The sequence below is a fragment of the Rhamphochromis longiceps genome, linkage group LG19 (genome assembly GCF_057381845.1).
Source record: "Rhamphochromis longiceps isolate RC_006_pf linkage group LG19, R_longiceps_female_GT1.1, whole genome shotgun sequence".
Classification (NCBI taxonomy): domain Eukaryota; kingdom Metazoa; phylum Chordata; class Actinopteri; order Cichliformes; family Cichlidae; genus Rhamphochromis; species Rhamphochromis longiceps.
The window spans coordinates 25931207-25956867 of NC_140575.1; the positions used below are offsets into that span (position 1 = coordinate 25931207).

A 25661-nucleotide genomic window follows, 5' to 3' on the forward strand; every position below is an offset into this window, starting at 1 on the left:
AGAACCTCAATGATAGTCTCAATAATCAGAAGCAAGCAGTGAATGAAAAGCAAATTTTATTGCAGTTGTAAAGACACTTTCTGGTAACAGTGGACTTTTCAGGTTGAACACACTTCACACCTTATCTGAAAATGTTAACTTGTGCTACATCATACTTAAAACTGACAGGGCAGTATACTGAAACTAATTGCAGAGGTAAACTGCAGCTCAGCCACTACAGTGATCAAGCTTATCCCCATCCTAAATGAGAACTTTAAAGCTCAGACTTATTTTTGTGACATTTTCATTGTGCTTTTGTTGTTAAAAATTCATCGAAAACAAAGCAGAAGTACAACACTCTTTAGTGAGGCTCGTAAATAACCAGTGTTATTTCTTTTTATATGACACCTTTTAAAAATGTGAAATATCACTTCATTCTCTGGAACACACTTCACTCGGTAAAAATGTAGATGGACATAAAATCCCACAGTACAATAAAAACTTAAAATTCATCTTCGCTGCCAGAATCCCCTGCATTTGAACGCTGCTCACTGGCAGCACTTTCACAGTGTGTGTTGCTGGACACATGCAACAACTCTGACAAACTTTTCCCTAGATCCTCAAGCTCATTAGACTGTCCATCAGCTTGCTCTTGTTCACTGGCTATAGCAGAATTCTCCTGGGTTTCACTGTGGACGCTGGTTGTAACAGTTGTGCCTACTATATGGAAATCCTCTTCACTGGCTGTTGTATTATCAGGGACATGCTCACTGACCAAAGAAAAGTCAATAAACTTTCCCTCACTGTCACCCTTCTTATCTTTTTCAGTTATTTCAGTTTGAGAAGGAGTTCTTGTAGGAGAGTGTAAGGGCGTAGAAGCCAATAAGGGATCAGTATAAACTGGGAAATCACAGTGTTTAATTGGGGACACATAAGGAAACAAGTCATTGTCTTCTTTGGTCTTTACATGTTTTCCCGCTGATTCCGGACACAGTAGGAGGCTATCAAGCAGATAATTCTTTTTTTCAAGCTCTGCAGTGGAGCTGGATATGTTGGTTGGTTCTTCAAAGTCTTTACACAACACTTCCAGCAGGTGGCGCATTTTACCCTAAAAACAAGCAAAGCGGGCTTATAAGAACAGCTTAAAAAGCCATGAACATGACTTGCCTAAAATGTTTTGTATTATGCATGAAATTACATGCTGACCTCATCTAGTTGATGACGATTCATGTCGATGTGCCGATTTAACACACGGTCTAGGACCCTTGCAGAGGACACAGACACTTACATGTCAGTAATTACTCAAAATAAGACTCATAGCTACTATTTAATCAATAACTCCTTTATCAGTCACATACAAATTTATTAAGAAGCTGTGCAAACGTCTGTACATCTGTCATCCAACTATGGCACAGAAAATGTAAAAGAATTAAAATGTTTCAACCTGTCAGAAATGTGTCCCCTGGACAAGATATCTTCTGTCACAGCAGAAATGAATTCAAGGTACATTAATTCTTCTTCTCTATTCCTCGACAAAACACAATAATTCATTTATTAGATAATGTATTACTTTAGATTGTTAAAATTTGTCTATGTCTACTAATCAGAAGGTCGGTGAACTTACTCTGTGGATACTCTCATCATATTGGGAGATTTCCTATTTTCTGGTGAGACCCTAGAAGATGAAACACTTTAAGAATCTTACTGAACAAAGTAATTAAATAAATAATAAAATGCAATGTCCTTTTCTACTGCATGAGCTCACCTGGACAAGGAGTCGAAAAAACCGCACTCTCTGCCCTTGGCTGCTCGACTCTTTTGTCTTGATGATGAATATGTGCCATTAAGCTCATCCTCAAACGACTCATGCTCTGTAATAAATCCCTGTAGAAAAAAAACAGAAAAAAGAAAAGAAGGCTGGAAAATGGGAAGTGTAATTCGATTCTGTCAAAGCGTTCTTGTGATCAAAGTATTACTGATAAATTGTGATATGTATGGTAAATGGACTAGTTCTTATATAGCGCTTTTCCACTCTTCTGAGCACTCAAAGCGCTTTACACAACTTGTGCATTCACCCATTCACACAAGCACAACTGACATTCACACTCCGATGAATGCATCGGAGAGCAATTTCGGGTTAGTATCTTGCCCAAGGACATTTGGCATGCAGACTAGGGGAAGCCGGGAATCGAACCACCAACCTTCCGATCAGTAGATGACCTGCTCTACCACCTGAGCTACAGTCACCCACATGTATGCATGTATGCATTATTAATCAAATCAAATTCTCCAAATTACCTGAGATGGCTCATCAACATCCAGCATGTAGTCCTTGTTCTTTACGCTGTATGAAAACAACCAAAAGACACGTGAAGACACAAGCGGCACATGCTGAAAAAAAATCTCCCAAGACACGTCTTTAGATCTGCAGTCTCATCAAGACATTCAGCCGTTACCTTCCATCACACATCTCCTGTTGAAATGATGTTGAGTTGCTGCAGTCCTGAGTAGGTTTTCTCTGTGGTGCTCTGTAGTAGCGATATTTTGACAAGTATGAGCTCTTATCTGATTTTAAGGTCTTAGGAGTGAAAGGTTTGTCTTGTGTAAAGTGCTGTGAATGTTTCAGTAGCAAGTCTCCGCTGTATGTCTTCCGGACAGGGTCCTGGAAGGTTTTGTAGGAACTCTGATCTCCAGAAGCTGCCAATGAACAAGCTGACGACTTTCTTCGAAAAGTTGCCTCCGGGCTCCGATGCTTCAATTCTGATGCTGGGCGAGTGTGATGAGAGCTGACATTGAGCGATGGATAAACCATCTCATTGACTTTAAAGGTGGTGTTGAACCTAGGGCTGGAGACCAAGGAGCTCCTCGAGCAAAGGTAGGTGCTGTCATCATACTGCACAGATAATCTGCTCTAAAAAACACACATGGGGTGAATCTGTTGTTGTGTAGACTGAAAAAGATTCCAAGCAAATAAAGTTGGCTTTGTGTTTGCTTGAAATCTGCTAGTAAAAAATTGTTAGCATCACATGAAGCAGTGATTAATGACAACGCCAGATTTTCTTACCTGTGATGAAGAGTATGAAGTTCTGCTATTCCTCTGTGCAGGTGCTGACTGAGGACGGCCATTTTTCCTCAACCTATCCCGCTTGATCTGGTCATTGTCTGTAAAGAGGTATTAAAACAACTGAAGTAGCACAACAGTTCACTACTGGAACTTTAACATTATGCACGCCATACTGTACAGTAATGCCACTGTTTTGCACATGTCTCAACTCTGTATATTTTTATATATTTTATTTATTGTTTACTCTATTTAATTTGTAAAATATGTACACACACACACACACACACACACACACACACACACACACACACACACACACACACACACACACACACACACACGTAGAAAAATATTTAGTATACACATCCAGAAATGCATATACTATTATATATATATATTATATATATTTATTAGTTTCAGATGTAGCCATTCTTGAATTTTGCTTGTTTACATTATTGTATTTTGCACAACTCTGTTGCTTGTGAAGCTCGCACACAAGAATTTCACTCACATGTGCTGTACCAATGTACCTGCACATGTGATGTGACAATAAAAGTGATTTGATTTGATTTGAACAGATACAATTCTCTGCACTGCAGAACTATCACCAGCAGCAAAGCATGTACTTTACTTTATTTGCCTATTATTTACTTATTATACGCACTGCTAATTATGGCATTATTTGTCTAATTATTAGCTAAACTTATGACACAATCTAAATTTATTTTGTCCCAACATCTCCTGCTGTATGAGTCATAAGAACAGAGTATGGCCACCATATATATATGTATACTTACACTTCACACTACACAGCAAGCTTTTGGGTACTGAGGTATCAATGGCAGCTGGTGGATAAGATAGAAACTATTAGTATTATTACACAACAGAATTAAACACAATACTTAGTTTTGGTCTGAAGTATACAGACAGGCTCAAATATATACATAAATCTACACCAGTATTTGGTTAAATATCCCTTAGCATGTTGCACCTGGACCAGATCCTTTGGGTAAACACAAAAAAGCTTTGGGTACAATTCTAGGTGGATATTTGACTCTTCCTGGCAGAATCAGTTGAGGTCATTCACATGTTGGTTTCCTGGTACAGAACCAGTTTTTATACAAAGTTCACACATTTAATATGAGACTGGGGCTTTGCTTTGCTTTATCCATTCCAAAATCAGTTTTGATGTGTGTTTTAGATCATTTTCCCATTTGAATACCCAATTGTGTCCAAGTTTCAATCATCAGGTTGTTGATTTGAGGTGAAGTTGAAGAATTTTGAGGTAGTCTTCCTTCTTTATTATTCCATCCTCTTTGTGCAGTATACCAGTACCACTGGCAGCAAATCAGCTCAAAAGCACAATGCTACAGCCATCATGTTTGACAAATGGTACAGTGTTCTTAAGTTTGAAAGCCTCACCTTTAATCTTCCAAACCTAAGTCTTGTCATTGTGGCCAAATAGCTTAATCTTTGTCTGATCTAACCATAAAACCTTCCTTATAACTGTTTGAACTGATGATCTTGGAATCTGCAGTTGTTTAGAAATGGCTCCAACTTGTGTAAATCTAGAGTAAACTCCTATTGTTCTTCTTAGATCTTCAGTGGGTTCTTTGGACTTTCCTGTTCTGAATATCAGTCTAATGAGTCCTGTCAAACCAACCTTCTTATGCTCCAAAGAAAAACTACCAGTTGTCAATCATGATCGCCAATGAGATGTTAATAGGCTTTGACCTTGTCAAATTAAAAGAACCTTAAGCACAAGTTATTAAGAAATTTAAGTTAGTGTATGTATCTGAGTGTATGCAAACTTTTGACTTTTTTGAGACAATCCAGAACAAATCCATCCTCAATGGGTTTTAATGGGTTTTTAAAAAAGTAATTAAAGATGTATGCTGTAAAATCAATGCACCCTGAAAAAAGAACAGTTCAAATAAATCATTAACAGCCCCAAATTACCATGACCACAACTGTAAAATATACCTGCCATGCAGCTCACCTTTAGCTGAGTAAACCTTTTTGTAATGAGACACCATGTGGTCTTTAATGATGGATTGTGTCAACTTGCTAGAGGAGAGTGGACAGAAAGCTAAAAACACAAAACAATATATGATAAACTGTTAAATTAAGCTCTTCTTACAGATGACCAGTACTCATGAGCATGTAATAATACTTACGACTACTTTTCAAAGCCTTTCCTCTCACACCAGGGCTGTACCCCAGTCCAGATGACACACTTCCTAAAATGTAAAAAAGTGTTATGACTCACACTTTATCAGTTACAGGTTTTTTATGATTAAAAACTTTTCATTTATCATTTCATTTTATAAGTATGTGGTGCACAGCGCTTCTCAAAACTAAATAATTTTTAGATAACTAAAACAGCAAGTTTACCACAGCAAGACACACAGTAAGGCAATGCTAATTTAGTTAACAGGAATCTATGCGTTTCCTAGTATTTTTTTTTTTTTGATCATTTAACTAATAACACATTACAGTACAGAGTATTTTCTTTTGGACCTGGCAATATACTGTTAAGGGGTTCCAAGACTTTCGGGGGTAAATTCTGTGCTATAGGTTTTAATGTTCATAACACTGACTGTTTACAAATAAAAATAGTAAATACTCAAAAAGTGGTAACATAATTTGAAGTAAATGTTTGAATAACACTGAAAATAAATAAGACGAAGCTCCAGCAAACAATAAGAGTACATACTGGTTTAAGTTTATAGAGGGCAGTACTAAGCTGATATCGTGGATCTCTTCAAACCAGAAACAAGAAGAAACGAATAAAGATTTAACAGGTTAAAATGTCACTAAACGTAAGCTGGCTTTACTGAAGCATCGTTTTACAAGCTGTTTTCGGTACAGACAAGGGACTAGTAACCACTGTGCTGACCGACTTGAAGCCATATTATTAACAGTAAATACGGTGGACATGAGCTTATCTTTAGGTAGCTGCTTAAGCAAAAAAGCTAAATGTGCTAAAGTCTCCCGACTCATTATCCAGCTACATGGCTAACCAATGCTAATAGCATTAGCATACCTATTCTTGAGTCCATAATACTACACTCAGCATATCCCAACCTCGGAAATATTCTGAGGGAGAGATGGCAGAGCTCGGATCCATCCAGAAAATTCACTGTACTTAACCGTAAACATGCTGACGTAGTGATACAATCAAATATCGTACAAGTAATAACCTATCAAAGGTTTAGCAAATGAAGAGCGAAGAAACGCTTCCCCGTCGCCATGCTGGTTGCTATGATTGCTGTCGTCATCACGTTGATGCACAACAGGAGCACGCACACACACAACATGAATGAGAAAATTGAATCGAAATGACAACCTAAGAAAAACGCCCTTAAATCCAAACTTGATTAAATGAAATATGTCAAATAGTTATCTCAACAGTCTGAAGAGTACAGTACATATGATAAAGATATGACATGCACAACATAATAATAGACAACCTGACAAAGATCTCCTGTGAATATTTGTGTTTCAGTACTTGGATTTCTGGGTGTGGAGTTGCAGACTAACAGGGGGAGCAAGTGGGGCTAGTGTAAAAATCAAAACAAAACAGGAAAACATATACAGCCGTAAATTCAGGACCACTTGACCCTCTCAAAGGTCATCAAGTGAGAAATCATCCTTGAAAGCCCATGTTTGGTCTCCAAGAATAAATCCCCCATCTCTCCACAGATCCCCCGGTTTGAAGTATTTCTCTCTAATAAATAACATTTTGTTAAATGTCTGGCTGAAAAGGCTTAGGTATTAAAATAACATTTAAGTAGTAGTCTTAACAGTGTGACAGTAAGAAGAGCAGGAGCAGGAACTAGACAGATTTCAGCCATAGGTTTTCTTTCTTTTTATTTCAAAATGCATTATCTGTTTATATAACTTTTTTTCTACTTTGGTGGGTGAGGTTAATGTGTTTTGTGGCTTTGCAGACAGAATACTGCCTCCAATGGACTAAAACAGCTTTCTGGTTGTTTATGTGGCTGGTTCAAGAGCAAACATTATAATTTATTCACCATGTGGGTCACTAGATCCTTTCCAGTTGCACCAAAATCATCAATAAGCATATCATTAATGGTAGCCGTTCTTCTTCATTACTGCAACAAACTCTGACCATGGTGTGCTGTTATCATAAAAAGCCAAATCCTCAGTGACCTAGTTTTACAGTAAAATGTGGGAAACTACAGTACCACAAATATAAGTTATGATTCATCTGAGTACGTGTTGGCCACGAGAACATTCTGTCAGCATCATATTGTTAATTCTCTTATTTTCCTTGCATTGTTTGATTTAACTTTTAACCCCTTGCGTCATTTACCAACAAAAGAATATAGTGTGACAGGCAACACATTTTACTGGCACTTGAATTGGGCATAAGTTCAAAGGAGAACTGGTCAATGACTACATTGGACAATAACTTTATTGTAAAGTGATCAATATTTTTGATGCTCAAAGAGCTGACTTTGATCATTTAGGATCGTAAAGACGTCAGTTTACAATAATGTATATTTGTTTATTTGCAGTGTATCCACACGATGATCTATTTTGATTTTCCCATAAGACCGCATCTTCTTTTATTAAGTGATTCATTTCTGATCTTGTACATGTGTGTGTTGCAGGGCGCTTTTACATAACAAATAGATAACGAGACAGTTCATTTCCCCCCTGTCTAAACTGTCATCCCGCCAAATCATCAGATCTATAGTATATGATTTTGGGGGGGGCTGCCGGAAGAGGTGACCTCCCTGTACCACTGAAGCTCATAAATAATACAGTTTTCCTCACATGCGTGAATGATGTAATGGGTTAAGTCTGCCTCTGATTTGGTGATCATCTTTGCGCCATGTGGTCAGACGCTGGTTACGGTAACGATAATAGGATCATCTGGTTTTGGGGGAAAATATAAGAGTGAGTATTGAAAATCGGATTCCACAATGAGAGAAAATGCCTCTGATGCAAAGCTCGATGCACATTAACAATGAAGGCAGGTGGAGGAGAGCGCTTATTTGAATTAAAGGGAGGGGACAGCATCCTCCCTCGTTGTTCTCGCTGCCGGTGTAACGCGTGCGTAAAGTTGCTAGGTTGGGCCACACTCCGGCTGTGTTTCTGGACCGGACCATTTGCGTGCGTGCTCTAGTGTGAGTTTGGAAGTGGTTTGGACCGCGGAGTGGAGCCACTGCTCAGTGCAAGGTGCCACACGTATCTCTGTCAGTCTGTCAGGCGAACACCACGCGTCCAGGCGAGGTGGAGAAGGAAAAAAAAGGAGGGGGTGCAAGAAAGGAAGACAGACAATGCGGTTTTGCGATGCCTTTATTCCTTTGTGCAATCCACTCCCACTTCGATGAAAAGATGATGTGTCCAACATGAATTTCTTGTGATTTGTCCATTTTTTCCTGTATTTCTGCGATCACGCTGACTGAATTTACCTGCGTTTTCACTGAGCCAAACCTAGAGATGAAATTTCCAATAGAAAACCCGAGAAAACAAGTTAACTGGGATCCAGAACAAGGTTGGTGAATATTGCTGTTTTACTGTGGAATAACTTCAGATATGCAATTAAATAGTACTCTTAATGTCAGTAGCCTAAACATCTGAATGGAAATACTTGAAACACAATCTCATCAGGCTGCATTATTCACAGATTCAGTATACAGAAATTCATATTTTTGCTTCTTTTCATTTAATTGAGCGGTCCCTTTATTTGCTTTTGTGATGCAAAATTACCATTCATATACGACAACGCGGCTTTTCTAGTTTGCACTATCTGTCCGCTCAGACGTATAAAGCAACGTTGCTGGATGCGGAGCTCTGGCAGAAATAACCAGTATGAGAGCGGAAGAGATTTCAAAAGAGAACTAGGCTGTAAAATGTGTCTACTTAAAAATAATGTCGCCATCTAAAAGACATCATTATACTTAGGAATAGAATTTATAAGAATTTCAGACATGCGATTTTTATTTGAAGAGAAATGTTGTTGTTGTTGTTGTTGTTGTTGTTGTTGTTTTAAATAATATCATGGCTCATGTACCCCTTGCCCTTTCAAAAGCATATAAGAGTCGTGCTAAGTCTCCAGTCACTGCTGGAAAGGAATTCTGCTTTAATACACTATGCATGGGTATCGTGTTGAGGAAGCTTGCGCCTCCCTTAACAGAGGTTTTATTTTGAAATCAGTCACTGCCGGAAGTGTTTGGGGTGCACTGGGTTTGATTTAATGTTTGAAATTTGAGGCTCAGCTGCCGAATTAAACGCCTACAACCTGCCCAGTGCCACAGGGCCTAAAGCTTGCCTGAGCCTTTATGTTTAATACCACTAGACTTCTTTTTGTACACTTAACTGTACATCAGATGTAAATATGATAGATACTGTCATCAAACTCCTTATCTGTATCCACATGCTCTGTATGTCCATCTTTGTGGTCGACATGAGGGGCATCACTACATGAGAACATTTCCTCTGCTTTGGCCAGACATACTTGGATCCAAAGGGAGGGCTGAGAGGTTGAGATCAGATAAAAAAAAGAAAAAACACCACTTTCCACTCAAGCCTTATTTAATTTGCAAAAATCAATTCGAAGCTGTTGCATGGTTCAAAAAGGATTTTGCATTAATGGATCATAGCCTCAGAAAGGTGAAATGCAAACCTTATAGTGCTCACTGCACTTCTGGTTTCAACTCTAGCTGTAAAATATAGATTATAGTTTCATATTCTCTGCTTTTTCTCAGAAGTGCATGAAGTTGACTTTGAAATGAACCAAATAAACTAAATATATGACATTCAGTCATAGTTAATTTATTTAATTTCACGCAGTCAAACACTGTGATAAAAAGAAAATTAAAATCTTAGTTAGATTAGTCATGGACTTGGCCTAGTTTGAAATTCACTAACCAGTAACTGTTCCACTTCATCTCTAAAAAAACATTGCACCAAATATAGCATACTATACTGAGTCTTCCAGCTGATTCACCACCCAGTCTTTTTTTTTCTTCTAATAGATTTGTGCTCTATTGCAGTCAGCACCTTTAAAGACAGATACTATAAACCGAAAGTGTTTTTCTCCACCTTAAGCTGACATCACATTGGTGTTATTGATTCAGTCTTTTATATAAGAATTGACTCGGAAGATGAATAGCTCTTAGATCAGGGAACAAGCCACTTCCTGGACATTCTTTGACTCATGGGTCGATGTGTGTGTGTGTGTGTGTGTGTGCGCGCGAGTGCATGATCATGCTGTGGGGACCTGAATCTGTTTAAACACTCACACTACGGGAACAGAAAGCAAGTCCCTTATGTGTTAAGTTGAGGTTTAGGCAAGATGGAATAAGTCTCCAGGAAATATTAAAGAAATACATGTCCCCTCCTCTAAAGTCATAAATACTTGATTAAGCATGTGTGTATTGTACTTAGCATATCCCAAAAGTAATATCACCCCATTTAAAAAACAAATACATTTCTCATCCCTACCTTCAAAGGTTACATCACAGACAACAAGCTCCACCCATGGCTCAGAGGCACTCCATGCTTTCCCTTTTTGGAGTTGTGGGGGCGTCAGGGCAGGGGTGAAGTCTAGAGCTCTGAAAAAGCTCACGCAGTGCTTTATATACATTAAGGAAGTCGAAATTTGGCTATCTCCATAGGTGATGTTTGATGGTTGACCTGCTACAGTACACATGCATTTGTTATGAAACCTCTTTGGAAGACAATAACTGAAAGTGGCACTTATCCCTCACTTACAGTCTATTAGAAAAATTGGATCCTGCTTCCATTCAAAGAGAGTAACTCAATTTTCACCTTCACCTCTGCCAACATTACTGTAAGGTTTTCATTGGTGTGCTTTTTATATATCTGTGTCCATCCATCCATCCATCCATCCATCCATCCATCCATCCATCCATCCATCCATCCATCCATCCATCCATGTGTTGTAACAGAGCAGGGTTGAAATCAGATGTTAAAATGAGAGTACAAATTATGATCTGTAAGGCAGATGTGAGGCCAAGTGATTGTGGACCCCTTTTCACAAGTGAAATCTGAAATACATTTTATATGAAGAAATTCTCAGGATAACAAGCTTCTGAGATGACAAAGGAGTCTTGTTATGTTTGGCGGAGCTGTAGGCTGGATAACTAGATTTTTTTCTAATAGTGTTTGACTTTGCAAAAAGCCTTTTATTAGCCCAGTGTAGGAGGTATAAAATGTTTTCAAAGCTTCATAAAGGACACATAGGTTTTAAACAGTTGTAATGAAATTATGTTAATGTCTCCACAACACAAAATTCGAAATATAAACCAAAAGAAAGGCTGAAGGTGAGAGAAAAGGTGAAAAGAAAAAGAATCTGCGCATAAATCAACAAATGAAATGTCCAAATGCCTGTTGATTTAGGTAAAAGGTTCTTACAAAAAGAGCCTTTAGCCAATTATTATAACACATCATAAATGACCATCAGAGAGACAAACGTGCAGTAAACCACTGGTGTTTCCATCTTTGTAATCTATATTAAAAAAAAAAAAAAAAAGTGTTACAACAGCCCTTTCTTCCCTCCTACTTTCTTTGCTAGTGGCAGTCCAGACCAACTTGGTCCCTCCCAAAAAGGTCCAGCCTGGCATGGTGAAGTCAACCCTGGTCCAGGCAAGTGTTGCCACCATGCAAAACCCAATGGGCTGCGACCCGAAAGCCAGTGGTCACTGTCCACTGCCACGTTTGTCCATCTCATCTCGCTCTGCCAGTGTTGTGGCTAGCATGGACACCAACTCTGATGGCTCGACAACAGGGCTCCACTCAGTGATGAAGTGGAAGACGGTGCTGGCGGTGTTCATTGTGGTTGTTCTCTATCTGGTTTGTGGAGGTCTTGCCTTCAAGGCTCTGGAGCAGCCATTTGAGAGCAACCTGAAAACTAGCATCACCCTGGAGAAGGCCTCTTTCCTCGAAAGGCACCCATGTGTTACTCCCAATGAGCTGGATGCCATCATCAAGGTAAGCGCTTGAAAGTGGACATGATTGTCTGGTGTTTGTTTCCTTCTTCCAGGCATTTTGGCAGCCTCTGTGCACTTTATTATAGTACCGAGCAATTAGGTAGAGGTAAAAGGATGGGGAGCTGGCGCTATTCCCAGTTGTCGTAGAGCAGGAGGCAGGGTCCCCTGGATCGGAGCAGAGTTTAAAAGGATGGCAAAGCATGGTATCCTTTACAGTGGGCCTATTTTGTGATTAAGAAGTAGCTACGATAAGACTGCACAGTGCTCCTTTCTGTTAAATAAAGGGAATGTGGAAGTGCCAAAAACTGCAGTTACTCTAATGGCCTCTTAAACTTGGCTCCAAAAGTCAATCCTCACAGACTCCCATGGAAAAATGCCCAACTTTACAGCGTTAAAGAACACATTTACAGCTTGGCACAAAAATAGTTTTGACCTCTTAATAAAAACTACAGTGGGTGAACTCCTTCATTTTTGCACTAAAGTAAGGGATTTGGAGCCACTGAATTTTATACAATTTAAAAATTGTTTGTGCTCTCAGGGCTTTTTGAGGCACTTTTAATCAAATTATATGGCTGCTGCTTGCTACAGCCTGACCAAGACATTTGTTCTGCCCTTCCCATTGAATGACGGTTTCCTGAGTAACAGCTGATAACTGATAACAATCAACCCTCCCGTAGAAACCTAAATGCATTTAGTTTTCTAATAAACACGGATCTTTTAGAACACATACACCAGTACATGCAGCCTGATATTACATAACAAAAGACAGCATGATCATTGAGAAGAGGGCAAAAAATGTCTTCACAATGACCTTTATGCTATATTCACAACAAACATTTTTTTTTATTTAATTGCAGCTCTCTCTAGTTTTCTTGCTGTGTAAAGACAGAGTAATGATAGCAATAAGGCCAATTTTCTCCCATTTTATTTGACAAATAACTAACTTGTATTTGCATAGCTAAAAAACCTTCAATAATAGATGTGTTAGTGCGATATGAAATTCCAGAGTGCAGCTTTAACAACGCCCACATGTTTTAAATAAGGAAACAAGCTCATGGCTGTGACAGCGCTGTTATATTTACTGTGAGAAATGTCAGGAACCAAGTTTTTTTTCAATGTTTTCTTTTTAATACTGTGTGATGTTGCTCTATTATGACATACAAAAATTGTTAAAATCTTTAAAGACCCAAGAGAGATTTCAGAAACTCAATATTCTAAACAGTCTCCCCAAAATCCCGTCACTATCTGCTTTCCCCCTCAATACAGCATCTGCTGCATAGAAGCAGGGTGCCGGTGTTTTACTGGGCACAGCTGTTCGCCCAAAAAACTCGCCTGATAACTCTTAAACCTGCGGCATATGGTCTGACGCTGTCTTTAGAGTGTTCCACATTTTACCAAGCCAGCTTGTGAAACTTTTTTATAATTGTGCGCACTATCAAGCAGACCCACAAAACAGAACCATTCCCATCTCATTGAAACTTAACGGCGCATTTTACAATGCATTTTTATGGTGTCAGCCGCTTTATAACACACTATGGCAGCAGTTCACATTGCTCTCTAGCACCACATCCAAAATTATGGATCAAGATTTAAGGTCACTACACCCAGCTGACACTTACAACTGCAAAGGGGAGTGGAAAATGATTTGAGATGTATGAGTGGGTGAGTGGGAAGTTTGATTTGTGAGGGAGTGATGGGAAAAAGCAATCAGTTTGCAGAAAACATCTAGAAATAAAAGAAAGAAACATTCTGGACAATCAAAAGAACTGAGTAACACAAGAGCTGAAATACAAACACAAGCACACAATTAACAGGAATCAAAAGAGACTGAAAATAGTTTTTTTTTGGCAATGGAGAGAAAAAAAAACAGCCTTTTAGAAATCTTGTGCTTTCCTGTTTTTCGAATGTAGCTTGAAAATAGTAAAGACTTGGAAACAACCAAATGGCAATGCTAATGGTGTGTTCCACTTTCCACTAGGATGGCTCCATTTGACGTTAATATCTTCAACACTACTCTAGTGAATATCGGACTGCCTCTCTCCTTCTCCACACCCACCTCTGTTCTTTTCTTCTTCTGCTTCTAGCTTCTTCTTTTATTTCTCTAGCAGTGCTCAACCTTTGAGCCACAAAAGCCCTATCAAGAGCTTTCAAAAATCAATAACAGTATGTCTTATGGAGGAGTGTGTGGAAATTAGAACCTTTAGCATGGAGTGCCTGGGGTCCGGAGGGAATCAATTATTCATTACACAGACCAGCAGGCACACACACCTCCTGCTGCTCAAAGTAAAAGTGCTGGAATCATAGACATGAGATTCTTCTAGACAAATCATCTAATTCAGATAGATGAGAAAATGTTTAATGGCATGTCAAGTCATTGATCTGATATAGTTAATTAAGAATAGTGGCAAATTAGTCATGCTCGGTTTGTGCACTTATGTGTATAATGATGAGCTTTTTACTGCTACTCCTCTCCTTTCTATCGTAGCTTCATAAGTGATGTACTAACATAATCAAAACATAATATGTAAATTTCTGTAAATCAGTAGATATAATGTTGATCTGCTGAGTTGTTATGGGATTCCAATACTAAGTGTAAGCCATGTGTGAAGTTCATATGAACAAATAACACTTTTTTTCCCTGGTGTCTCAAGCAAAAGCCTGGAGGACATGCTGCTTCACAAGTACTCCATCAAAAAGTATGCCCAGTCCTCTAACAGTTTCCATTATCGGCCTGTGTGTGCTATGTCAAGCCTGTCACTCAGCCGAAGCCTTTATGCGGGGACACAGCAGCGGTGACTCACTGTTGTCAAACTGTTTGGTGGAGGAGTTGACAGAAAAATGGCAACCTTGGGAAGCATGTGCATGCCTGAGATGGAAGCAGACAGTATATCACATCGCAAGCTCTTGTTAGGGCACAGCGTGTGTTGATTTAATGTGTGTGAGTGTGTGCCCATGCACGTCTGTTGACCTCCTCGTGTCTTCTTCAATATTTGTGTCGTCCACGCACCCACTGTGCGCCCACGAAGACAGCAGACCTAATTGGCTTTCCTGTTGCTGTTTTGATGACTCACACTATGGCACGATGTGAAGCCGTGCTGTTACTGACACCAGTCAGGTCTCATTTATTGATGAGTCACTTATTTAAAATAAACTTTTGTATTCACTGAGCTACCTGCAGTAGAATCTACGTCAGGTTGTGCTGCCATTTCCGTCATAATCTTATGTAGCACAAATTGTGCTTTTCCGGAAAACGTCAAGCAAATTCTACATACTTGATCAAATGCGAAATCAAAATGCTCCACTAACTAGTGAAGGCTAAGCTCTTTAGATGGCTGCACTGAAAAAGAAAGGCAAAAAAGATTCATTTCTACTCATTTCCATTTCAGGTTTTCCTTGAAAATACCCCCACAGCTTAACACTGGGCTTTTAAGCATGAATAATAAACTTTTTTTTTTCCTCACTATTATATTGCTATTTTCATTTGAATCTGATCACCTGTTCCACATGAAAAGTCAATCATAAAAACCAGCCATATACAACCATTCTGTGAAGACATAATGAAAATCACATGATATTTTGCACAATGCTATTATTCATAATCTAAAAAAGTGCATTTAAATTAATTAATCAGGAAAAAGTGTGAGCACATCTATAAAAGCAAAGGTTTTGGTAGTTTGCTTATGTGGAGCATTCTGATGTGTGCGCATTCAGGATTAAAGACATCAGCAATGATCTTAGAGAACCAATTGTTACTGCTCATCAAGGGCATTTCCAAACAATCTGAGATCGATCATTCTACAGTGAGAAAGATTATTCATACGTGGAAAGCTTTCAAGATAGCTCCAAAGTTTCCGAGGAGTGGAAATCACAGCAAATTCACAAGTTTAGACAATGAGTCAACAGGCCCGAAGTTAACAGGTGAAATGTTAAAACTGGCTTACGTTTGCAAAGTTGCATCTGAACAAACAACAACGCGATTTTGGAACAATGTGCTTTGAACAGACATGCACAATGCCCCATTTGGCAAAAACGAAACTCAGCATATCAGGACACCTCATGCCAACTGTTAAGCATGATAGTGGAGGCGTAATGACTTGGACTTGTTTTGCAGCCACAGGATCTGGGCACCTTATAGTCAGTGAGTCAAACCTGCATATATCAATTCTAGACAAAACTGGGTCACGCAACAAGATTTGATTACAAGCACAGCAACAAAACTACAACAGAACGGCTAAAAAGGGAAAGAGTCAATGTGCTGCAATGGACTGAAGTGCTGTCCTGGGACCTTAAGAGAGCTGTGCATAAAGGGACACCTGCAAACCTCAATGAACTGAAGTAATGTTGTAGTTATATGTATCCCAAAATTCCTCCACAATGATGTGAGAGACTGATGATGATTACTGAAAAGGATTACTCAAGCTACTGGTGCTAAAGGTTCTGTAACCTACTGGATCACTATATGTAATTAGTTTAAATCCACTGTTTCTGTATTTTGGCTTAGTTGTTAAAAAATATGGTATAATATATCATGTGATGCTGTTCATCTGAGCTGGAACTAAAATAATTTTAGGACCTGGTAAGGACCAGATGATTTTATATTATTATTATACCGTGATACGTAACCTTAGAAAGAGACCGTGCACTTTCTTTTTACCCTGATTGTATATGATGGACCTCAGTGTCCTTCATTGCAACAAGCATTAAGTCTTCAAGGGGGTTAGGTTAAAGCTTTAGATATTAGTAATGTTGAAAGTGCTGCAGAGGACAGTGCTTGGCAATGTATCACAATGAGGTTGGGTGAAGGATAGAGCAAGGCACCGTGCTGGCAGGATCACCGCTGTCCCCCGCTGTGGGGTAGAAAGGCACACCGAGAGGATAAAAATCTGCAGTGAGTGTGTTTGCTCTGTAATGATCCTGCACTGAAGAAACAGAAAACACATTAGCCACGAGGACTCGTGAGCACTCTGCAGTGATTCTTTGGTGAAATCAAAATAGAAAGGAGCACGAGGCGTGAAACGAAAACACCATTTGTCTTGATAATTAATGTACTGCAACACAACACAAGTCACCATCCTCATGGCTCCAAAATGCATGTGCAAAAGGAGGATTTTTCTCTCATGAAGCATGAACATGGCTGAGAAACAGACAAGTGCCAAAAATAGATCTCCTCATACAGTATTCAGATACATTGTGCGGCTATATATAGCTCTCCCTTGACTCCAGAATTAGGTTATTTGGGGTTTATTATATAATTACCACTTTGATATTGCCCCCATAAAGCAGCTGTGTCTGCTAAAACCTATGAAGTAACGTAATTGAAACTGCCTAATTATAGATACAAAAAATCTGTCTCATTAGGGAGAGAGGGCACTGATGGAGCCGAGGTAATCACATGTAAGATTCTGAATAGGCATGTGCAGCTATGTGTTTAGTGGTCCCAGACTCTCTGCTGTAAAATGCGTATCACGGCAGTTCATACATATTTTATTATACCGCTCTGCACTCTCTGAAAGGTTATCTCACATCTCACTGTATAAAATGGGGGCTGCTCTGTGTGACTTTCATGTCAGCAGAAGTTTTGAGCCTAAAGATAAAGAACTATAAATGCTTGTGTAGAGAACACAGCATGCCCATAAACAGAAAATGTAGAAAGACCAAATGATAGTCAATTAACTTTTCATGGCAGCATAATGGAGCACAGAAGGTAATCAATGAAAATAATGAAGCAGTAAATGTTTTCCCTGTACTAGACAAACTAGTCGATGGAACGCAGAAAAAAAGGCTGACGTGAACGAACAACAGGGAAACAGCAGTGTTTGGGCTGCAAGTGAGAGTCTGTGTGGATTTGGTCCATGTGAACTGTGAAAACATGGAAACTGGGTGTGTGGAGAAACAGCTCCTCGAAGAGAGCCAGACACTGAACAGTTTAAACGCATCCTGTGGTCAGATCAACTTGATGTGCACACGATTAGTAATTCGAAAGGCTCAGAAGAGCCTGCTGCACCACCTTTTACTTAAGTTTCACTGCCTTTCTCTCATTTAAAAAAACAAACAAGTCTTTTTTTAAACTCACAAGCCAAAGATGATCAAGAGGAAATTAAAAAAAGAGCAACTATACATGTTTATTGCAATGCTTAGTTATTGAGTTTCCAATTACAGTTCACAACAGTCAGAAAACGGTAGCTCAACACAATACGAGTCTGGACTGAACTACAACAGTTATCAGCTGATTTAATTAAGTGTAACTCAATCCACAGCCTCAAGGCCAGGGACGTCTCCAGAATTTCTTCATGGGGGTGGCCATGTGGGCACCACCAAAAATATTGTGGTGGCACACCAAAAGCAAAACAGTGCAGGAGTGCCGAAGGTGATGGGGTGATGACTATAAATTGTGAGGGACCTACAAAGTGACACAATATGAATGACAAAAATCACATATGCAGTAATAAATAAATTATTTATTCCGCTACCAAGGACCCCCCTTGGTAGCGCCCCTGCTCGTTCCACGGATATAAGAATGATTCAGACCTCATTTAACTTGCATTCCCTTCCTCTATTGTTCAGAGCCTTTTTTCTTTGTATTCAGGTGGTGACCTTCTGGGCTGATGTTGGAGATCGTTGCACTGGATCTAATCTCAGTTTCCTCACGAGTGTTACGCAATCAATTGCAATACATAGAGGCGCATGTAACAGAAACAATACGTTGTTACTCACTCTGTTCACACCATTGGGGCTGTGTATAGTGAAATCAAAGCAGACACGTGTTTGTTGTGTTGTCATCAGCTGAGCTGGCATACAGTCATAGCTTTGATTAGTTTGTAAAAGCTCAGCGGCAAAACAGGAGCCAGCTGCTATTAAGCATTTTGGCATGACTTTCACTAATTATGTCAAAGTACACATTTCAGTTTTAAGCAATTTTAAATACTTTTAATCCATATAATTTCTATATTTCTCTACTTTCCAGCATGCTATAGATTCTGTGAGTGGAGGAGTGAGGCCTACTGGAGACACATTGTACAATTCCAGTCACTGGGACCTGGGCAGTGCCTTCTTCTTCGCTGGAACTGTCATTACAACTATCGGTAAAACTATTAGATAATGCTCTCTTTATTACTCTAAAACACGATGAACCTGGTATTGCTGACAGTCCATGCAATTTTCATTGTACGTGTGAACCATCAAAATTCCTTTTGAACTCAATTTTAACAATCTAAGAATAATGTAGACTGAGGCGAACCTCAAATCTCATAAAAAATACATGCACGAGGTACTCTCAAAAGCACAGTCTTCATTTATACAGCGTGAACAGATGTAAGAGGATGTACGAGAAGGAAAAAAAGTTTGTAGTAGTGAGGACTACTAAATGGCATCAATGTTAAGCCTTGCCATTCTTAAGTATATATGAGAGAGAGGGAGTCCCCTTCACGAGAATTCAGTCTGATGTAATTTTGTTGAAGATGTATGTGAGACCTGACTCATTATTCAGTGTATGATGAAGACACTGTTGAGTTTTTTTTAATTGTCTCATTTTGCCCTTTGTTGCTTTTTAAAGAGAAACAGTAAATTGTGACTCACTGAAATTCTTTTTAAAATGAAAGTAAAAAGACTTTGGGTACCTGGCTTTGATCAGATGGAACATTTTGATATACAATCACAAAATCAAAGCTGAGGCACTACTGTTTGTATTCCCTCTATCAGCTGTGGGTACCATCCTTTAGGTGACTGGAAAAACAGCATGTCCCTGACCTCCTTAATGGTGTAGTCTAGAAATTTAATTAACCTGGTAGCTTGCTTCATTTAATCTAGTGCACAAATAGAAGATCAACACAAATATCACCCCATAGGACCCCCTCCATTAATAATAAAAAAAAGCAAATTATATGTATTTTTAATTAAGAGAAAAAGAAAATATTTGAGAAGACCTTCAAAGATAGCAGGATACGATCAATATTAATTAGACATTCCACAGAAACAAAAACAGGGAGGCTTTAACTCTACAGATAAACAGGATAAGATTGAAGCCTCCTTAAGGACATCATATTTTTCCTTTGATCTATTATGTCCAGTGGCTTGAAAAATTGAAGAGACTCATTTTAAAATTATATGAGCAATATATATACTGTTAATGTGTTTCTCTTAAAGAGACTGAAATTTGAAATAGATCCTTGCATGCTTTCTTTTTCTGATGCTGAAGCCATTGACTCCATTTTCTTTTACTAATATACTTTTTTTCACTAATATACCAATATTTTCTGATCCAATATCCACAATTAGAAGTAAAAAGCAATGAGAGGTGGCTTAAGACTTTTGCACTGTACTGTATGTTGTCCAACATGTGTAAACATATTACTTCTCTCAATAAAGGTAGTATATTCTACACAAAGAACAGGTATTATGCTAATATTCTGCTTTTCAGCAGGTTAAAACAGGAGATAGTGATTTGTGTCTCCTGCCTGACGCTCCTCAAGCTCCTTCCTTTTACCTCCCTGTATCATAGTATGTCATTATTAATTCAATTTTCTTTAAGGGGAATCTAATTATTGCATTACTTACCTCAAGCCCTGCTCCTGGAACTGAAAGGTATTACATAAGAGCTTCAATTGATTATGTTGCATAAGGAGGTCTTGATTGTCTTCTGCTTCTCATCTTACCACTCACTCTTCTCAGCCCTGCTTTGTTTTTTGACCTTCCTGTCCTGTTTCTTCATTTCTTCTCCCCTCCTCCTCATTCTGCTTTCAATTGTTCAACAGGTTACGGAAACATAGCTCCGAGCACGGAAGGCGGGAAAATCTTTTGCATCCTTTATGCCATATTTGGCATCCCTCTCTTTGGCTTCTTGTTGGCGGGGATCGGAGACCAGCTGGGGACCATCTTTGTAAAAAGTGTCTTAAAAGTTGAAAAGATATTCAGGGTGAGATACAAGTAACACATTGTGATGTTTTCTTCTTTACTGGCTGTGTAAAAATGTCAAATATGCAGATATCATTCTAACATTTAGCTGCATTTTTATTCTTACCCTAATGGCATATGTAATGGTGTCTTCTTTTTTGTTTGTGAGCCATGTTTCATTGCTTTTTGTGGCTCACACTGTCACTCTTACATCATCTTTTTAGTTGCTTATATTGGTTCTAAATGCACCTCCTGTTCTTTTCAGCAAAAACACAAGCAGATTAGCCAGACGAAGATAAGGGTCACATCTGTTATCCTGTTCATCCTGGCTGGCTGCATTGTCTTTGTCACCATCCCTGCTGTCATCTTCAAACACATTGAAGGCTGGACCACACTGGATGCCATCTACTTTGTCGTGATCACGCTCACTACAGTGGGAATAGGAGACTACGTGGCAGGTAGAGCTACGCTCCAAAATTCGGGCACAATAAGCTGTTCTGTTGAAGTTTTGGGCTTAATTTCTGACCATAACGACATTTTCCTTCCTCTTCAGGTGGAAATCGCAAGATCGATTACATGAAGTGGTACAAGCCTCTGGTGTGGTTCTGGATCCTCATAGGTTTAGCGTACTTTGCAGCCGTCCTCAGCATGATCGGAGACTGGCTCCGAGTACTGTCTAAAAAGACCAAAGAGGAGGTAAGTCTTGTATATGTATTATTTTACAACTCTACTCTGGATCTGAAGGTTCAGAGGCAGCATCTTATATGTTATAATTATTAAAATATCTATAGTGAGTTAAAAATGATCTGTGGTTTGTGTCTCAATTTTTTTATTTTTAGGATCTCACTACGGTGCTGCAGTATTCAGAATTAAAAGCATTCTTATTTTCCTTGTATTGTCTTGTGCTTCCATCTCTTAAAGACCTCAGTCGCACAAGCTTAGAGACCAGGTGGCATCCCCCTGGCATAGCAGTGTTTCACGATGGAAAAATATGTATTTCCCCAAGCGGTTGGTAATGCTTGCTGGAGGTTGCTGTGTGCCACTAATTAAAATCTGTTACAAAGAGGGTGCTGCACCAAAAACCTCCTTGTGATGTCTTTGGTTGAATGCAGATTTCCACCAACATCTGTAATTTTGCAAACCCTCGCCATTTACTTTTCAGAAAGACAACTTTTATTTTGAAGGCAGATGCTTTCTCTTTTCAATATGTTCCACTTTTCAGTTTCACCACTGCTTGGCAAGTAGTTTACAAGTATTTGCAAATGACTCAGCAAACTACTTGTCACCAAAGCAATCACAAAGAGGTTTGCCATGCAGCATTGTTTGGGTGTTTGCAAATGTTTTCACTCTATCAACTTCCAGCAACCTCCAGCAACCAATCAGCAACCAACAAGTGGATATGCATGTTTCCCTAGTGACCCTTCTCTTTAAAAGCATCTCGTCTTTTCATGAACATTTAAGAAAATCAATATTAACCTGATGCCAGCTGGGCGTAAGAGTAAGAAGAATAATTGGAAATGAAGCATTTAAAGCAAGGGCAATGAAAATGGGGCATAGGTCAATTGAGTCTAACATTCATGAGTGCAGTCTTTTAGACAGTAGCTTTTCTTTAATATTTCCAAGGCTGATATTGGTAAATGTAAGATCCAACCTTACTAATGGCTACAAAGCTATAATTTAGCACAACAGTTAGAATGAACAAAACAGGTTTCAGATATTAAGTAAAAGCAACACACAAACTTAGTAATTAATGACTACTAAATCACAGACCTGATGAGGGTTAAACACTTTTGCTCGAGCGTACATTTATTACATTACTAAACTTTTGTGTTAAACTGAAAACAGGCTTGTGCCAAGTTAGTAATGAAAGGACCTTTTGTGATATATTGGAAGAGTTCACGCCCAGCAGTGAAGCTCCCTGACAGCTTAATGTTCAATTAACAAATTATTGGCTTTAGAATTATTTTGATGGGTTCGTTTTTTTCTCTCAACAGTATGCTGGCTCTCTGAAATGAATGAAACACTCTTCAAAACTTTGAGAATCAATGTTTCACTGGAACTTTTGCCACATTAAATATAAGTATCCAACAGTGTAGTGGTATATATATATATATATATATATATATATATATATATATATATATATGATAAAGAAAAGCATAATAGGGCCTCTTTAGAATAGCAAATACAGTTGAAAGTGGCAGGGAGACTTTGCCTGTAAAAAGCTACTTTTGACCACTTTCGTAATTATGAAATTACGTTTTCTTTGTGTCAGTAGTAGATGTTATATGGTGCTATATTGAATGGTATATATGGGATACTGTTGCTAATCTGTATATTATCCTTTAACTGTTGCTTTGTTTCCATGTTCATATTTCATAGGTTGGGGAGTTTAAAGCACATGCTGCTGAATGGAAGGCAAATGTCCGAGCAGAGTTTCGTGAAACTCGACGACGTCTGAGTGTTGAGATCCACGACAAGCTCCAGCGGGCAGCCACCATCCGTAGCATGGAGCGCCGTCAGCTTGGCCTAGAGCAGCGAGCTCACTCCCTTGACATGCTGTCACCAGAGAAACGGGCTTTGTTCGCCAGTCTGGATGCTAGCCGCTTCAAGACGTCCTCCCAAGAGAGCATCGACAGCAAACTGAACAACCTGAGGTTGAAGGGGGCATGCGAGCCGTACGATCATCAGGGAAACGAGCAAACGCAAGAGACCGCATCATCTTCAGAGGAAAATCTCTTCAACCTACGATTCGGATCCCTCAGTAAGCTGGCCAGGCGCAACAAGAACCGTGAACTGCGGAGGAACATACCTGAAGATGTTCGGCGGGCAAGTTTAAGCATAAACAATGGCAGCGCCATGCTCGGGGAGGAGGGAACGGAGGAAGAAGAAGATGGTGAGCCAGATGAGGAAAACAAAGAAAGAAAAGAGGGAAACACCAGTCTGACAAACCTCTCGCAGTACACAATGGAGCGCTCAAAGTTGAATGGGTTCACACCGGCACTGGCCAAAGACAGTGAGAATAATTAAGTATTGAATGCACAAACACTTCATCCACATACAAGGAGTGTTGAGTCAGGAAGAGTGAAAGATACTCAGACTGGGAGAGTGCACAGTCCTTTGAGATGTCAAGAAATGTGCCTTTCTGTTTCCTATGCTTAGATTGGAACTGCTCCCAAGAAGTCAGTCATCATGCCATAGCTATGGGAAGAAAATGTGTTGCCAAAAATGAATAAAACTAACGGTGCAGAAGAGGGTGTAGTAGAAATACCTCATTGAGATGTTGCTGTTAAATAGGCTACTTAAGAACTTTGATTTCTACAGGAGCAGTATTGAACCGCTCTGTTGATTTTTTTTTAGCCCTCAAGGCTCTTCTTCCATCTGTTCATGCTGAATCTTATTTTTTTAACAATGTGGGCAGGACCGCTTGAGAGCTAGATTCATGCCATTCATTCAGTACTATTATTGATCTATGGGTTGTCATCTCATACTCTAGGGGTCTATTTTTAGCCCAGCAGCATGCTACAAAGTGACTTTAATATTTATCGAACAGAGGAAAGTAGGTTGTGTTTTTGCTGGATCAACAGGCCGTATTTACCTAGATGACATGTAGAACGATTGCTACATTATGTTTGGCTTTGAAAATGTAGCCTGATGCGAAAAACTACAATATGTTAACAGCTTAAAAAAAACAATCTGAAGTGCATGGTACCAACCATAACCATTCATTGCTGGCATAAACTAACTGGAAAGCTTGAATTTGCAGCTATCATAATGAGCAAAATACACTTCTTTCATTACTACTCTTCTCTCAACAGACAAACAATGTGTCTCTGTAATGATTGTTACCATTTTCTGAATTGTGAATCAACACAGACAAACATACACAAACACAGACTGTCGGTAATGTAAAACACAATTGCATTTTTTTAATGACATTCAAATGATCACAAACACGTTGAGAGTGTTTGGATGGATTTTAATTGATGAATGTGATGCTGTTAATTTGTATTTGCCAAGCATGTTTACATCTATGTTTACTTCTTTTTTTAAATCACCCAAGTTGTATTTTTCATTGAACTGTAAAATATACTGAACGTGTTTCTTTTTTGTATTGCTTTTTTAACAACACAACTCACAAAGCATCTTGACACTGCTATGTGTGGACGGGGGCATTTCTTAAAATTTTAGTCCATTTTCACTTGATTTGTATTTTGCAAACATTTACTGACACTCAAAAACAGCTTTAAATTTTACAGGATTAAATGTACCACTGTTGTACTTTGCATGCATTCCTTAAGGTGAACATTACACACACACACACACACACACACACACACACACACACACACACACACACACACACACACACACACACACACACACACACACACACACACACACACATTGTTCCAGTAGCCTGCTTGTCTGATATGATAGCATTAACCTTTCCATGACCCTAACCTGTGACACACTGAGCGGCTGTTTGTTGTGTACAGTTTATTTTTGTCACATTAAATGTAGTGAGTGCCTTTTTAAAACTGAATAAATGAACAAAACATAAGAGGTATATTCATTATGTAAGTACTCACAGAAAATGAATGCAGTATCGACAAAATTTGGACTAAGATAAAGTAGAGCCTGACCAATTTATTAATGGGCCAGTATTATATACAATACATAATAGCATATTTTATTGCCTTTCAAAAAAAGGCAATAAAAGATGAGAGAAACACCCT

At 38.9% G+C, this 25661-nt stretch overlaps 2 protein-coding genes across 5 annotated transcripts; one reads left to right on the forward strand and one right to left on the reverse strand.

Moving 5' to 3' along the window:
- Positions 1–39: 39 nt before the first annotated feature.
- Positions 40–6322, reverse strand: spata7 (spermatogenesis associated 7). 3 transcript variants are annotated; one of them, XM_085392120.1, is made up of 12 exons: positions 6237–6322; positions 5221–5283; positions 5043–5132; positions 3841–3888; positions 3044–3141; positions 2436–2890; positions 2278–2323; positions 1745–1863; positions 1604–1654; positions 1424–1507; positions 1186–1243; positions 40–1087 (listed from the first exon to the last, which is right to left on the reverse strand). In XM_085392120.1, the coding sequence occupies exons 3-12, from the start codon at positions 5077–5079 to the stop codon at positions 482–484; spliced, it is 1602 nt and encodes a 533-aa protein (XP_085248246.1). In that variant the 5' UTR covers positions 5080–5132; positions 5221–5283; positions 6237–6322; the 3' UTR covers positions 40–481. The 3 variants fall into 3 exon arrangements, with proteins under 3 accessions (XP_085248246.1, XP_085248245.1, XP_085248244.1); XM_085392119.1 differs by having other exon boundaries at positions 1424–1501; positions 6090–6314; XM_085392118.1 differs by having other exon boundaries at positions 6090–6314.
- Positions 6323–7904: 1582 nt separating this feature from the next.
- On the forward strand, positions 7905–25309 carry kcnk10b (potassium channel, subfamily K, member 10b). Of its 2 annotated transcripts, none has more exons than XM_085392117.1 (7): positions 7905–7972; positions 11619–12034; positions 18998–19115; positions 20784–20944; positions 21188–21380; positions 21476–21618; positions 23305–25309. In XM_085392117.1, coding segments are annotated over exons 1-7 (1680 nt in total). In that variant the 5' UTR covers positions 7905–7971; the 3' UTR covers positions 23953–25309. The 2 variants fall into 2 exon arrangements, with proteins under 2 accessions (XP_085248243.1, XP_085248242.1); XM_085392116.1 differs by lacking the exon at positions 7905–7972 and adding an exon at positions 7981–8573.
- The last annotated feature ends 352 nt before the right edge of the window (positions 25310–25661 follow it).